Source organism: Pleurodeles waltl, chromosome 8 (assembly GCF_031143425.1).
Source record: "Pleurodeles waltl isolate 20211129_DDA chromosome 8, aPleWal1.hap1.20221129, whole genome shotgun sequence".
NCBI classification, from domain to species: Eukaryota; Metazoa; Chordata; class Amphibia; order Caudata; family Salamandridae; genus Pleurodeles; species Pleurodeles waltl.
Window position 1 is genome coordinate 515,564,210 of NC_090447.1, and position 15,187 is coordinate 515,579,396.

General features: G+C 42.4%; 1 protein-coding gene across 1 annotated transcript in view; it reads right to left on the bottom strand.

Moving 5' to 3' along the window:
* SEPTIN10 (septin 10) overlaps window positions 1–15,187 on the bottom strand; it is a 437,643-nt gene that overhangs the window by 362,872 nt on the left and 59,584 nt on the right. Inside the window, exon 3 of the mRNA XM_069204503.1 lies at window positions 13,273–13,390. Coding sequence (XP_069060604.1) covers window positions 13,273–13,390 — 118 coding nt within the window. The remainder of the gene's footprint in view (window positions 1–13,272; window positions 13,391–15,187) is intronic.

Below are 15,187 nucleotides of genomic sequence, written 5' to 3' on the forward strand. Positions count from 1 at the left end.
GGGCCCAAAATGCTATGTATCAGGGCATTTTCAGGAAGATGAACGCTTTCTGCCACACTAAACTTGGGCTTGGAGGGCTCGGGTTATGGGAAGTTAACTATAGTTATCCTAGTGTCCTCCCACATCTGACACTAAAATACAGGTTGAGGCAGACCCTGTACCCACAACAAATCCAGAGTTAGACGTCTGGTAGGATAAAAGCAAGGCCCTCCAGCAACCAGAGAGATACCCAAGAATTGTCCTAGCATCTTGTTCTTTTCCTGTCAAGCGTGCCCCAAGAATTACACTTGGCTCAGCAGACGTGTCAAGCAGGATTTAACATAGTGCTGTAAAAAAGTGACCCACAGTCCCCAGGCTGCATATTCTGTGGAGATTAGAGTCATTTTTGCCCATTCAGGTCAGCCTACTGCTTGCTCCTGGGAGTAATTTCACATCTTTTTCACAAGTATTCAAGGCTGAGCACAGACTAAGAGCTGGCATAGGATTATGCAAAGTAGCCATCTTACAGTTCAGACAGGTAAAGGGAAACTTTCTCAAAGTTATTTTTGCTTAACATTTATTAAAATACAATAATGAATAATATTTTTAATAACTATTCAATATTATGGCTTAGTTATTTTTCTAGCTGTCCCTTTCATGAGATAGATATAGTATGTGTATGTAATATTGCTTCCCAGTACCTCTCTATGGGCCAGCTAGCCTTCCTACAGTGAAAATAGTTTTGGGGCTAGTACCTGTAAGAACATGCTAACTTTAAATGTCTACATGTCCTACTTTTTAAATACAATGCACCCTGTCTTGTAGGCCACAAGGACTGCATTGAGGTGACATTAATATTTAAAAGGAAGGTTTTTACCTGCCAACATGGGTTTACTTTGACAGGTTACAGTTCTGCTACAGTAAGGCTACAATGGTATGACTGAAGCCATGTTTATAATGTCACTATAGTAGATGGCACAGTAGGTACTGCAGTCCGCTACTGGCAATTGACTTCCAGACCCGAGTTACAATTTCTACCGCTTGCTAGGGACTTATAGACATCTCTAATATGCCCATCTGGAGTATCACAATTCAATCATGATTAAAGGGGGAACAAAGGCCTCTTACTACTGGTTAGCAGGGGTAAAGTGCACAGAGTTCCAATGCCAGAAAAACTATGAACTTTAGCAAAAGGTGATGACCATGCAGAAAAGACAGGTTGCCTACATGCCTTATGCATTGGTTCAAAAGGTTCCTTCATTAGCTCTGTGAGCATAATGTTTAAATTTCACATGGCTGTGGGTGCTGTCTGTTTTGGCGCTATCTTCTTTGCCTCACCTGGGAATCTCTTGATGTCTGGTGTAGTGAAGAAACTTCTCCTTTTATGTCCTCTAGTGTATGCCAAAGTGGCTGGCAAGTCAACCTTGAGTGATGTTTAGATGAGGTTTACAACACTAGAACAGAAGTAAAATATGGTATCAAATTCCTTGTCTACTACGTATGTCTGCCTCTACAGTTTGTACTCCTGGCAGCTGTACTGCCACCTGGTTAATGAGTCTTTGAGTGGTCTAATTGCTGATGTTCTGGCCTACTTAAGAAAGCACATATGATCTCATTGCACCCTTTTTGCTGAGGTAGAACATGGCACTTGTGGTGTCGGTCTAAATTTGTTTTCCCCTTTGCATGTGTATAAAAGGCCTTATATCAACAGGAAGACAGTGTTTAGTTCCAACACATGTATGTGCTTTACGGCTTCTCTAGAGCTCCACATGCCTTTTAATGTTCAGGTTTCCCAGGTGTGCTCCCCAACCTGTGTGGGACGCATCTGTGTTTATGGTCACTGTGGAAGTTGCAAATTTAAATGGTCTTCCTATAGTGATGTTTTTCATGTTCTGCCACTGTATCTTCTTGTGTACTCCATGTGTGACAACCACTAAACTCCCCCAGCTACTGGTGACCATTTGCTCTAGAACCATTCTTGGATAGGGCTCACGTGTATCCTGGTGTGTTGAATGAGCAGTATATGGGTCACCTTCATGCCCATCATTTTCGTTACAGTCCTCAACGTCAGAAACTGTCCCCTGCGGTAAAGGCAAGTTTTCTCTCTCAATGCCAGGGCTGTATTGTGCACTGGGAATGCTTTCACTTCCTTTGAGTTTAGTATTGTGCCTAAAACACCATGTCTCGTTCAGGGACTGGAGATAATCTCTTTAGCTTTATTGAAAAACCTAGCCTGTGGAATGTTTGCATCACAGTTTGAATTTTCTTCCAGTATTGTTCTTGTGAGCTCTCCTTTACCTGCCAGGCATCCAATCAGCAGTATATGTGGATTTTCTTTTTCCTTAAGTGTGAAGCTTCTACTGCCAGACTCTTCGTAAATACCATTGGTATGGATTTTATCCCAAACTGTAATACTTTGAATTGATAAAGTATCCGGTTCATAACAAATCTGAGGAACTGCCTGGGGTTCATCTATGTGTGCAAATAGATATGCTGGGGTCCATGTAGTCTCCCGTATTTAGAAGTGTATGACCTCCTGCAGTTCTGAATCACTGTCTGTTTAGCAGTCTGAGGTCTAGTAATTGGTCTTAAAGACTGATCTGCTTTTGTACCAGAAAGTATTCGGAGTATACCTTCTTGCTGATCTTTCCTTTGGGGACTTTTTCTATAGCTTGCTTTAGAAAGAGTTATTGTACTTTTTGCTGCAGGTAAAATGATCCTTTTCTAATGGGACCCTGTTGGTGGTCTTTTGATTAATTCAATTCTGTGTTGTATAATACTGGGTAACCATTTGTCTGAGGTGATTGCCTCACACTCTGCAAGGAAACTCTCTTATTCACACAGCCCACTGGTGTTGTGTGTGTAGGGTGTGTGGGGGAGGTTGAGCGAGTAACTTCACTGATGACCCCAAGCCCCTCAGTGTCTGTCCTTTTCCCTTCCTCTGCCATGAAAAAGCTGTTGCGGTGTTGATGGGTACTGCAATTGGGACATTGCATTGCTCCCTGTGAACTGCCTGGTTAGTTGAACGGTGCTTAAGGAGTGCTTAGCAGAAACGCGCCCCTGTCCAGTGGTATTCTGGTTGGTGCTATACCTCTTGTGAACGTGCCTAAAAATTGCAAGGCACCCATTGCTTTCACAGTTTCACCATCCTTCTTAATCTACTGCAGTGCCTCATCAATTGCCAGTCCAAACAGACATTCTCCTGTAAAAGGTATGTTTATGACCAAGGTCTGCACTTCTGACTTGAACCCCAAGACTCCGAGCCAGGCAGGTATCCTTAATGTAGTCCGGGTACATAACTACCTCCCTGCAGTGTCTGCTACTTTTAGAGATGATTTGAGAAAGGTGTTAGATTTCATATTTTCCTCATTGTTGACTGTCTTGGTCCTCTTTTTATATTGTTCTGGAAAGTGCTTTAGATTTTCAGTTTATTTCCACTGTTGGTGGCCATAGCAGTTGAGGAGATCACTGGCGTTTGCAATTCTCCAGTTAGCGGCAACCTTCCTCTCTATTGTTCTGTCCACCATTTCTACCCTCTTACCTTCCATATTTGGGGGTGGTCTCATGGATGCAGGGTTTTTGCCTCTCATTCTGACTGTAGTTAACATTATTGAGTCAGCCACTATGTTGCCCCTGATGAACAATGGGCCCCGAGACAAAATGTTTATATTTTGTTCTTGACTCAAGGAGTCACTGCTTTCAAAGACTCAGGCTCTCAACGTGCATTCTTTCTTTGATCTAGGAATCTCAGAGCATTGGGAGGTACATGCCCCTCTTTAAAGGTTAACATGAGGGCCTGTTCCTTTTGCAGTTGCACCTCAGACTTTTCTTTTGCTCGACCTTGAGCGCCGGTTGGTTGTCACTGAGTGTTGGTGTTTATTTCCTCTTTAGTGTTACAGTCTTCTTCGCCCCCTCTCTTTCTCTCGGTCTGCACCGATTGCCTTTAGGCATCAAAGTGACCTCAGGGGGGTTTGCCTCCTGTAGTGACCTTGGTTTTACCATATTCAGTCACTCGAGGTGGATGACCATTTCTTCAGGGCACTCTTCCTTTGCCATTCAGTCCCTCTTTGTTCTATATAAGCCAATGTCCTTGAGTGAAGTCTGCTTTTGTTGCAACTGTAGTGTGCTTACCTTTTTTCCCCAAAAAAACTTTCAGCGTTTTTGCCTGAAATTCAGTGCAGGCTTGCCAACCCTCTGCGCTGTGGTCCTTTGGTAGGCACAAGCTACAAACTTTGTGATTATCCTATTGGGCAAACTTGAAATCGTGCTTTGGGCAAAATCTCAACTGTGTGTTTTTCATCTCTCCCAATTCTCGCCCGTACCTGGATGCACATTCTCAGACTTTGTGGATGAGTTTTCATTGGTATTTTGTCTTCATTGGCATTTTTTCAGCCAAACAACTGTCACACTGGTATGTTCTCTGATTTATTTGGTATTTCTTGGTGTTCTGGTGCAGTTTCCTTGTTTTCCCTCAATGATCCATCAATGCACGTTTCCATTTTTAGAGATCCTCCATCTTACTTCCAGACCCAACTTGGAACAAAGAATCTTAAGATGGTGACCATGCACTGGGCCTTCCAGGGCTTAAGTCCGATGTCAGAAGAGAAAGGACATGTCACCAAATGGTTCTCAATGACACCCACCAAACAAAAGGGGAAAAGAAGTGCTAAGGAGAATTCCGTACCAACTTACTAGATGGAGAGATAATGCAAGCATGTGACTCCGGAAAAAATTAAAGCTGCAAAACTAACTTTGTCCCATTAGGACAGGCCGTTGGCTAGTCCTTAAGAGCTCCAGACATCGCTCATTTAGAGTCAAAGATCAAGATTTTGGGAGTCATCTTCAATGAAAGGTTAACAAAGGATGGTCAGGTAAATCAGGTACCTCAAAACTTGAAGTATGTCCTCATGGTGCTATGAACGTCTATAATTTTTTTGTCGCATGACACTAGAGCATACATATCCAGGGCCATGTTAGGAACTGAACTAGATTATAGAAACGCCTTACTGGAAGGTACTTCCAAATTCAACTTATATATATGTTGAAGTAGTTGCAGAACTCTATTTCAATACCAGTTTTCAACCCACTCAAAGAGGCCCAGATTTCTCAAAAGCTGTGTGAAATGCACTGTTTGTTAGTAGTGGCAATAATTCAATTTAAACCCCTTCCACTAATCCTTAAAGGTCGATTTTGCAAGGCACCAGATAATTTAAAGTGTTCCTTCACTTTATACCATTCTTATAGGACTCTGAGATCAGCTGATACACTTCTTCTGATTCCAATTCAGAGTGTAAGGGAAAAGAACAGGCTCCAGTATTTCTGGGCATTGTTAGTGTATTATGGAACTCTTGTCCTATGGAATTACAACACATTCATAAGCTATTTCCTCTTCAGAAGGCATTAAAATGCTGTTATTTTGATAATTCTGCTCCATATCTTTTTAGCGCTTAATTGCCTATTTAGTCCACAGCACTTTACAAGAATAATAATGATGAATGCTATGCCCAGCACACAAAGACAAAGTTCTGCTTTTTAGCCACATGAACAAAAAAGGCCTTTCAAGGAGACATAGCAGAAGAACGGCTCAAACATGGTAAATCCCCAGACAAGTAACCACCCTGCATCTCACCAAATTGGTGTGAAAAAACAAATGTACGAGACAGATGATAATGCAAAACTATAATTAGGGATCACGATCTTAGAGGGATATTTAACCAAGAGAAGAACTGTACCAAAATTTAATGCAACCACATTTTTTAAGTGGTGCAGCTCAAGCAGCCGGGCAAAAGTCCTCTGCATTGTTTTGTGAGAAGGGGACAGCCCAGCCCTGTCTGTGCATGGACAATCCAGTATTTTTCCCCAATGACCTTGGCAATCCTGCACGCTTGAAAGGAGGGCCTTCAGTTTAAACAGACTTCAAAACATCAGAGCTGGGCTCTCATTTAGGGGAGGCACTCAAAATGCTCCACCTTCAATGAGGAGGCTAATGCCCCCTCTACTTCATCTATGAGAGATGCAGAGTTGTGGCAGCATATTGTGTTGCCTCTGGAAAATGCATGCAAGTTTGAGCAGAAAAGGACAAGGGAAGATATAGACTGTGCATGTTTGTTTGTTTTGCATATGGCCTGATGGATGTTCAAGTCTACTGGATTCCACATAAGAAAATTAGTTACTTACCTGTAACTTTAGTTCTCCAGTATTAGAATATTTCATAGATTCACATGCTTGAATAATTTCCCATCATCGAGATGGGAGCCCTCAGTATATTTAATTAAGTAGTATTAACATAGGTTTAGACCTAAAGGCCCCTAGGCCTCTCAGTTTAGCACTCTATCAGGGTCATTTTAAGAAAAAGGACCAAACTTCAGGGTCCACCAATCAGGCGACACCGCCCTCTAGAACCTTCCTAAGAGAAGCTCCAGCACCTCAGATTTTCTAAGCACAAGTGCGTATAGGATATAAAAGAGAAAAGAGGTGAAGGTGAGCTTCTCCGGGGAGGCGGGTGGGTCGCATGTGAATCTATGAGATTCTAATACTGGGGAACTAAAGTTACAGGTAAGTACCTAATTTTCTTACTCCAGTATTGTAACTTTCATAGATTCACATGTTTGAATCAGAGTAGTAAGCAGTATTGATGTACATTGTATCACACATCTATCTTGTGCAATACATACATTAATCGCATGTTTAAATACACATGTACATAATAAAAATTTCTAAACATTAGAGGCAAAACTTTAATGAGAATTTAGCATGTATTTCAAATGTCTTTTTTATAGGCAATGTGCATACCTGAAATTAGGATGGTGGGATGAAAGATATAGCTCAACTTCACTGAAAAAGATTCCTGAGGACTGCTTGGCCCACCGCTACCTCTCCTTGAGATAATGCTTCCAAGCAGTAATGTTTATTAAAAGTATGGCAGCTCTTCCAAGTTGCTGCCCTACAAATGTCTTGAAGCGGTACACCTGCAAACAGCGTTGCTGAAGAGGAAACTGCCCGCGTTGAATGTGCACGGACATAGGTTTGTAGTGGCTTGCCTGCTGGTAAAATCAAATTGCTGAAGAGAACCATCTAGGGATGCTCTATTTAGAGAGCGGCTGACCCTGACTGGGTGCGCTGAAAGCCACAAATAGTTGGTTAGTTTTGCGAAATGCTTTAGTCCTGTCCAGACAGAATTTAATACATCTTTTAATATCTAAAGAGTGTAATGCCTTCTCCGTAGGAGTTGCATGATTTTGAAAGAATTTCCTGAAAACTAAGGGCTCAAAAGGGGACTTTTGGAATGAAACGTGGATTCGTAGACAAGAGTATTCTATCTTGTTTAATCTGTAATAATGGATCCTGTATGGAAAGTGCTTATATCTCACAGACACGCCTGGTTGATGTCAGAGCAAAAAGGAGGGAAACTTTCCAGGAAAGGAATTTCGTAGAAGCTCTATGGATTGGCTTAAATGGCTGCTTCATAAGTTGTGACAGAACAATATTTAAATTCCAGGAGGAAGGAGGAGGTCTGAATGGTGGAAAAACTCTGAAAAGACCTTTCAGAAATTGCTTAAACAAGCTAGAGGGCCATAATGAAGGTGAAGAGTCTGACCGTCTATAAGACGCAATCGCCACCGCGCTAAATGTAGCAAATAAGGCAATATCTGTTCCAGTGATGAAGAAAGAGGATCAATTTGTTGTTGATGATACCACAAACAAAATCGTTTCCACTTACATGAGTAAGTCTTGTGGTGCTAATTGCTCTGGCTTTGGACAGTATATCTCTGCACTCCTGCAGAATGTTTAGGTGTGCAAACTCAAGGTGCTCAGGAGCCATGCTGATAACTGCATCGATTAAGGATTCGGATGTAAGATTTGTTTGTTGTTCATTGTTAGCAGATGCGGAGATATTCTCACTGAGATGCGAGGCTTCACTGACAGGAGAAGCTCCGTTAACCAATGTTGACGAGGCCAGTGCGGGGGTATTAATATTAGCGAGCATGGTTCTTTCTTCATCTTTGTTCGGACTCACTGGATCAAGGGAATTGGTGGAAAAGTGTATGCAAAGATTCCTGACCATGCTATGGAAAACACATTCCCCCAGGATCCCCTCTGGTGATGCCAGCTTGCGTAGTATTGGCATTTGGTGTTCGACCGGCTGGCAGAGAGGTCGAGGTTGGGTGATCCCCACGGAGGAAAAAATGTGGTTGACCGTGGACTGGTCTAGTTCCCATTCGTGACATATTGATTTTTGTCTGCTGAGCGAGTCTACTAACCTGTTCTGGATGCCTGGAAGGAGAACTGCTGTGAGGAGTATGCCATGCTGTACAGCCCAGTTCCAAATCTCCTGAGCTCCCCTGGAGAGAGGAACAGATCTTGTGCCTCCCTGTTTTTTGAGGTAATGCATTGTAGTTGTGTTGTCTGTTCTTATTACCACTTCTGAATCCGCAATCTTTGGGAGGAAAGCCTGTAAAGCTAGGCGGACTGCTTTCAGCTCTAGCAGATTGATGTGCATTGTTTGCAACTCCGGTGGCCATTTGCCACTTATTTGTAGGTCTTGTAAAACCCATCCCCAACCCTCCATAGAGGCATCTGTGATGACTGTCCACGGGGCTGGGCGATGAAGAAAAGATAGACCGATAGAAAGATGATGTTCCCGAGACCACAACACCAGAGCCTTTGGTGAATGCTGAAGTAATTTGTATCTGAACTTCGAAGCTTCCCCAAATCTAGAGCCATTGCAGATTGATCTGCTCTAGCAGGGGGCACATTTTGAGTCTGCAGAGAGGAACTAGGAGGTATGCATGAAGACATCATTCCCAATAAGGACTTGTAAAAGCGTACTGAAATGTATTCTTTTCTTTGTATTGACTTTGCTAGAGATAGCAGTTTCTGTTGTCTTTCTACAGTGGGGCAGGCCATGGTGGATTGAATGTCAAGGTTTACCCCTACAGAAGTGATCATGCGTAATGGCCGAGGTTTGGATTTCTCCCAGTTGATAGTCAGGCCTAAGCTGTTAAGTAAGGAGATGCACTTTCTTGTTGACCTGCGTGCTGCCAAATAGGTGTCCGCTTTTATCAGCCAGTCATCTAGGAATGGGAATACTTGAGGTTTTCTTCTTCTGAGAAAGGCTGCAATAGGAGCTAGGCACTTTGTGAATATTCTGGGAGCTGATTTTAGACCGAATGGAAGGACTCGAAATTGAAAATGGCTTCCGGCTACCATGAATCTCAGGTAATGTCTGTGGGCTGGGTGAATTGGGATGTGTAAATACGCATCCTTTGGTTCTTAGGTAGACAAAGACTCCCTGGTTCAACCGAAGAAGAACGTCCTGCAGGGTGATCATGCGGAACAAATGTTTTCTTAAGAAGGTGTTTAATTCTCTGAGATCGAGGATCAGTGTCCAGTCTTTCCACTTTTCGCGAATGAGGAACAATCTGGAGTAAAAACCTTTTTCTTGCTGTGATGGAGGTACCCTTTCTATTGCACCCTTGAGGAGCATTTTGTTGATCTCTCTCTTGAGTTGTTCTAGATACTTCGGGGAAGTTCTGCGAGGAGGATTGGGAGGAGGCATTTGGACAAACTCTAGTGTGTGTCCACACTTTATCAGCTGCAAGACCCACTTGTCCAATGTTATGGTTTGCCATTGATGGAGAAATGATGATATTTTTCTGCCTAGAATTGGGGGGATATGGTTGGGGGTAGCCGGAGTTCTGGACACATCAAGCTCTGCGAGCTAAGTCTTTAGTTGGACGAGCTGACCGTCCCCTGTTGGCAGACCTACTATACGCCGCTTGTGGCGGCTGACTTTCGGTGTAATGTTGGCGAAATTGCTGAGAATAGGAAGCAAACGATGGATATCTGAATTGCTGGTAGCCTTCCCTATATGAAGGCATTTCACGCCCTCTTGTGGCTCGAAAGGAAGGCTTCAGAAACTGGAGTGTACCCAAAGATTTTGCTGTGTCCGTGTCGGATTTAATCGACTGCAATGCCTCGGCAATATGCTTGCCAAACAGCGCTTGACCATCAAAAGGAAGATCTAGTATCTTATTCGGCACTTCCGGGCGGAATGATGTGGCCCTCAGCCAACCTTGTCTTCAGAGGACAGCTGGACCTACAAGCTGACGAAACCCAGTAGTGGCTATGCCCATCACACAATCTATTATCTCCGCCAATGTGAGTTCTCCCTCATGCAATGTCTTTCTAGCCTCTCATTTAATATCCTCCGGCAAGTGATCAAGATATGGGACGATGTCAGCCCATAATTGCCTATCATATCTGGCTAACACTGCCAGGGAGTTAGCCGCTCTTATAGTGAGACTAGACATTGTTGAAAATCTTTTACCGATGTTGTCTAATTGTCTGCCCTCTTTGTCAGGAGGTGCGGAAATTGGAGCAGAGGGATTTTTGGATCTTCTCTGGGCTGCTTGTGTTACCACCGAATCTGGATGGGGGTGACCAGCCAAGCATGGTCGGGTATCTTCCGGTGCTTTGTACCTCTTATTCAAGCAAGGAAGTACTGCTGTGAATGTAGCAGGGTTCTGCATAACCTTCAAACCCTCCTCCCATACGTAACTGACCAGTGGCATGGAGCGTACTGACTTCTGAAATGGTTCTTTAAAATCATATAGAAAACAATCAGTTTGCTTGGATGGCATTGGAAGTGCAAAACGCTTAGCTGCTCTTTCCATAGGATTATGGAATCCTCTGATGTCATCTGGAGGTGAATCTACTTTTGGATGTGAAGGAGAAGGAGGAGCTGGAATAATATACTCATCCCACTCCGACTGGTTGCCGAGGAGCTCACCTTCCTCTTGTTCTCCCTCCGATATGTCAGTTTCATGTGGTAGGGTCATATCCGGTGTGGCCACATTCGACAGCGGTAGAGTGGTTAGCCTCTGATGTGGGGTGACTACTTTTGAAACAGGCGATGAAGGAGGCTGAGGTTGCCCACGTTCTGAAGGAGGAAAGCGCCTACTGTAGTTGGATAGCATCGCTCCGATGTCAGATAATAATGAGCTTGGCATATACAAATCCTCCTGATATGTTTGATCACTTGCATGGTACTGTGGATCATAAGCTTCGCCGTACTCCTCATCGTCATCCTGATACTTTACGTTCAACTGTGAGGGGCTGTGTGCTGTCCCAAATGGACCCTCATCATTCGAGTCATCATTACCCTCCAAAAGATGTACTGGAATTAGAGGGGTTATCTTACTAGGAGAAGTATCCGGAGTAATTCTTGCAGTTTCCTGACTTATGTGGATTTTTTCCCTTGTCGACGGTGTCGTTGACGAGCTCCTCGACTGAATCGTAGAAGCCTTCATCAACAGTGTAGTCTGAGCAATTGTCGATGTTGTCTGCATGGAAATCTTAACCGTCGACGGCTTTGAGGTCGAAGCTACCGTTGACGGGGTCATAGACGATGAAGACGGCAATGAGGAGACCGTGGTCACTGTCATAGAGGATGGCGACGCGTAGGTCTTCGTCGATGATGGCGTTGTCGACGGTTTTGTCGTCGGAGCGGTCGTCGACAGTATTAATCTAGAGACTGTCATCGACGGTAGAATGGCACTCACCACTGGCGTCGATGAGGATGTCGTTGACGGTATAGTTTTGGCCAATGGCTCGTCAACTGTAGGAGCAGAGGAAAGCCTTTTAAATGGTACAGCAGACTTGGATGGAGGCACAAATGATGATTTTCTAGGCCTTTCAGAACTGCTGACATGTCCTCTTTCCCTTTTTGTGGAGAATTTGTGAGGTGATGAAGAAGGACTGTGGCCTTTGTAAGACCCTGAGGTGGTCTTTTTGTGGGCCTTTCTTGGCTGCTCTGGGGAAGACCTTGAATGAGATCTAGGTCTCTTAGATGACTTTCTGGAAGAACCATCGCTGTCTGAATCAGAGTCTGGGTTGTCTCTAGATTTTAGTTTTTGCCGCCATATTAATAATCTATCCTCTCTATCCTTCAGGGTCTTAGAAGAGAAGGTGTGACATACCTTGCAGTCCTTGGCAGAGTGGTCTGGTTAAAGGCAGTATATGCAGTCCTGATGAGGGTCTTCAGAGTTTAATCTCTTTTTCCCACAGGTCTTGCAGGATCTGAACAAACCCTTCTTTTCTTCGTCAGATCAACAATCAGTCAGAATAGGTTTTGAAAAGTATAGCCTTGAAGTTATGCCAAAGGATGTGAAGAATAGAGCAGAGCTCTGAGGAGACACCATAGCACGACGTGCAGTAGAAAATCTTAGGTGCTGGAGCTTCTCTAAGGAATGTTCTAGTGGGTGGTGTTGCCTGATTGGTAGACCCTGAAGTTTGGTCCTTTTTATTAAAATGACTGTGATGGAGTGCTAAAATGAGAGGCCTAAGGGCCTTTAGGTTTAATGCTATGTTAATATTACTTAATGAAATATACCTGGGGCTCCCATCTCGATGACAGGGAAGGATTCAAGCATGTGAATCTATGAAAGTTCCAATACTGGAGTAAGTGTAATGCACCAAATGATGGTTTGTATTGTCTTTTTGGACATGCAAGTCCCACTTTGCCGAAACCGGTTAAAAATCTGCTAAACCTATTGGGTATGTGTGCAGGGGGAGGGTGGGGGAGGCATGATGTAGAGCGGGGGAAAGGAGGTAGCTTGCAACCTGAAAGTGTCTTCATCACCTCTCACTACAGGAAAACAGACCCAGCCTCTGTATTTAAAGGTAGATTTGAGGCAGAGAATAACAGATCTATCAGCCTCAGCCCAACTTGGTCTTGTGACAAATGAACTGCCTTGCCTCTAAGTTATACATGAACGACGGGTATTCAAGAGGCTACATTGATTGCTAGATGCCAGATGCTGATTTCACTTATAAATGTTGCTTTCAAATCCATAAAATGTTTGCACTCATCTGTTTACTTAGGAACATACAACAGAAGGGCCCATTTAAAATTGCCACCTTTTGAAAGTAAGTACATTTGTAAAAAATGGACTTGTTATTCTACAGGGAAGAAAAAAAAAAAAAAAAAGAATTCATAAAATACCGAGGAGACTTAGGTCTCACAAAGAAAGGAACAAAAACATGTAATTAACAAATAACTAGTTTCATGTCAACTGATTCTACCTTCCCTTTGTCCCAAACAAATGGAGATAAACTGGAAACAAACTAAATAGCTTGCTTGGTTGGATTTGTTCTAGGGTTACCAGAGGCTGTGTGATGCACATTTAATTCCATGTTACAAATATACTGGTTTGTGTGCTGTTACTAAAGTTTTAAAATGGAAATTAACACATTCAATCAGTGATTTGTGCCACACTCCTAAGTACTTACCAACACATAGAATATTAAAGCAGAAACCCTGGTCGATGGACTTGTTCACTAGCTGATCTGGTAAACTGTCAAAGCCAACATGACCAGCAAGAGGCAAGGTACGAATATCATCCCCATGCTGCATGGAAAAAAAACAGGATACATCAGCAACATTTTATTTGTAAAATAATACTTATCTACAATGTTTATTTCAAGAAGATAGCAAATTAAGATACTACAACGCCCAACATAGTATAACAGCCAATACAATTACTCTTATATTTGATGTATTTTTTGAGCCAGCTACCAACATTTCCATGGTTTCTTGGTGTGAATTAAAGCAGATGGAAAAAAGGAAAAAAATCGGACAACTAAATAGTAAAACTGTATTTTTAAGCTGCTTGCTGACTAAAAAAGGTAAACACTAGTGGACTGAAGACAGATCCATAGTGCTTCTAATACTGAAAAAGAGAAAATTCTGCACATGATTAGTTTTTAAAATATGTCTTTATTTAGTATTTATTTAATATTTTTTAGCAAAATCAACAAATAGTAACAGGGGAGGTGATTGGCAACTAAAGAGACAATAAATTGGCACCACATTACCGATAACTGAACACTTCACATATTAATATTCCATAAATGTAAAGAGTTTAAGGAAGCAGCTCTTCATCTTCTGACTTCTGTGGGCTCCCACTGAATCATTACTGTAATCCGCGGACCCCCACTGAGTCCTTATTGGAAAGTGGGGACCACTTGCATAAGCAGTTTCTATGATCTGAACTTCAAAACAATACACAAAAATACAAAAACAGGTATAAACCAAACAAATGGTCAAATATTGAAATATTTTGTTTAAAATCAAATTTTGAAAATGTTTTCACATTTTCTATTTTGCTTCATTTGTATATACATTATTTATTTTAATGTTTTCATTTTATTATTATTTAATTTTGTAACACAGTCGAGGACCCCACAAGTCGGCCTCGCGGACCTCCAGGGGTCCTTTAATGGTGTAAGGCAAAGGGAGACAAATGAGCTTACCTAGGATCACACAACAGAGAATCAAATCCTGAAGCCAGGATTATAAAAACCATGGTCAACTCAGACACTAGACCCTATCTCCTCTGCTGTGACCAATGGCACAGTCAGCAGAAATGAATAGGATGATCTATTATTCCTAGAAGGCCAGTATTGGGTGAGGTATCTCAAATGTAAGCTGATAAAAACTGAGTGTCTCCAACACACAGCTAAACCCCATCATGCCTTTAAACTTCTCTTGCTTGAAAACAGAAAATCATAAAATAGCATCACAAAATTGGTCACCTTTCATAAATCTGACTAAGTGCACCTGCTCAAAATTAAGAACGTCATACACATTCTCTCCTTCTAGAATCTGTGTAGCTGGCAGTGGAGGCCCTGTGTATGTCTAATCTAGACAATGGTGCCTCGCTCCTCACTGACCTACCAAAAAGATTACAAGACCCTTTTAGAGCAGTGTTACATGCTTCCACTAGATACCTCACTGATATACACAAATGTAAACACATCACCCCTCCCTTTGTCTACATTAACCAGCTCTCAATTTGGCCAATCTGCATCATGAGAATTGCCAAAATTCAAAATACCTCACCCAGAAAATGTACTTTTCTGAAGACACTCATTTTCTCCACAGCGAAAAAAGATATCTCTCCTCTTTTTACTGCAGAAAAAATCAACACAACACACATTCTTTTCTGGCAAACCTCAAGATGACAGAATATCCTCCCTGTCCACATTCAAATTCTTTCCTCATTTCAAGCCCTTAAATCGCTCCTAAAATCCTGCTACTTCAATACTTATTTCTGCCCAAGTCATACACTGTAGTCGAACATTTTATGCTCTTCACCTCTACTTTTGCTTAATTCAACCACTGAGTCGTATGTTATACACAAAT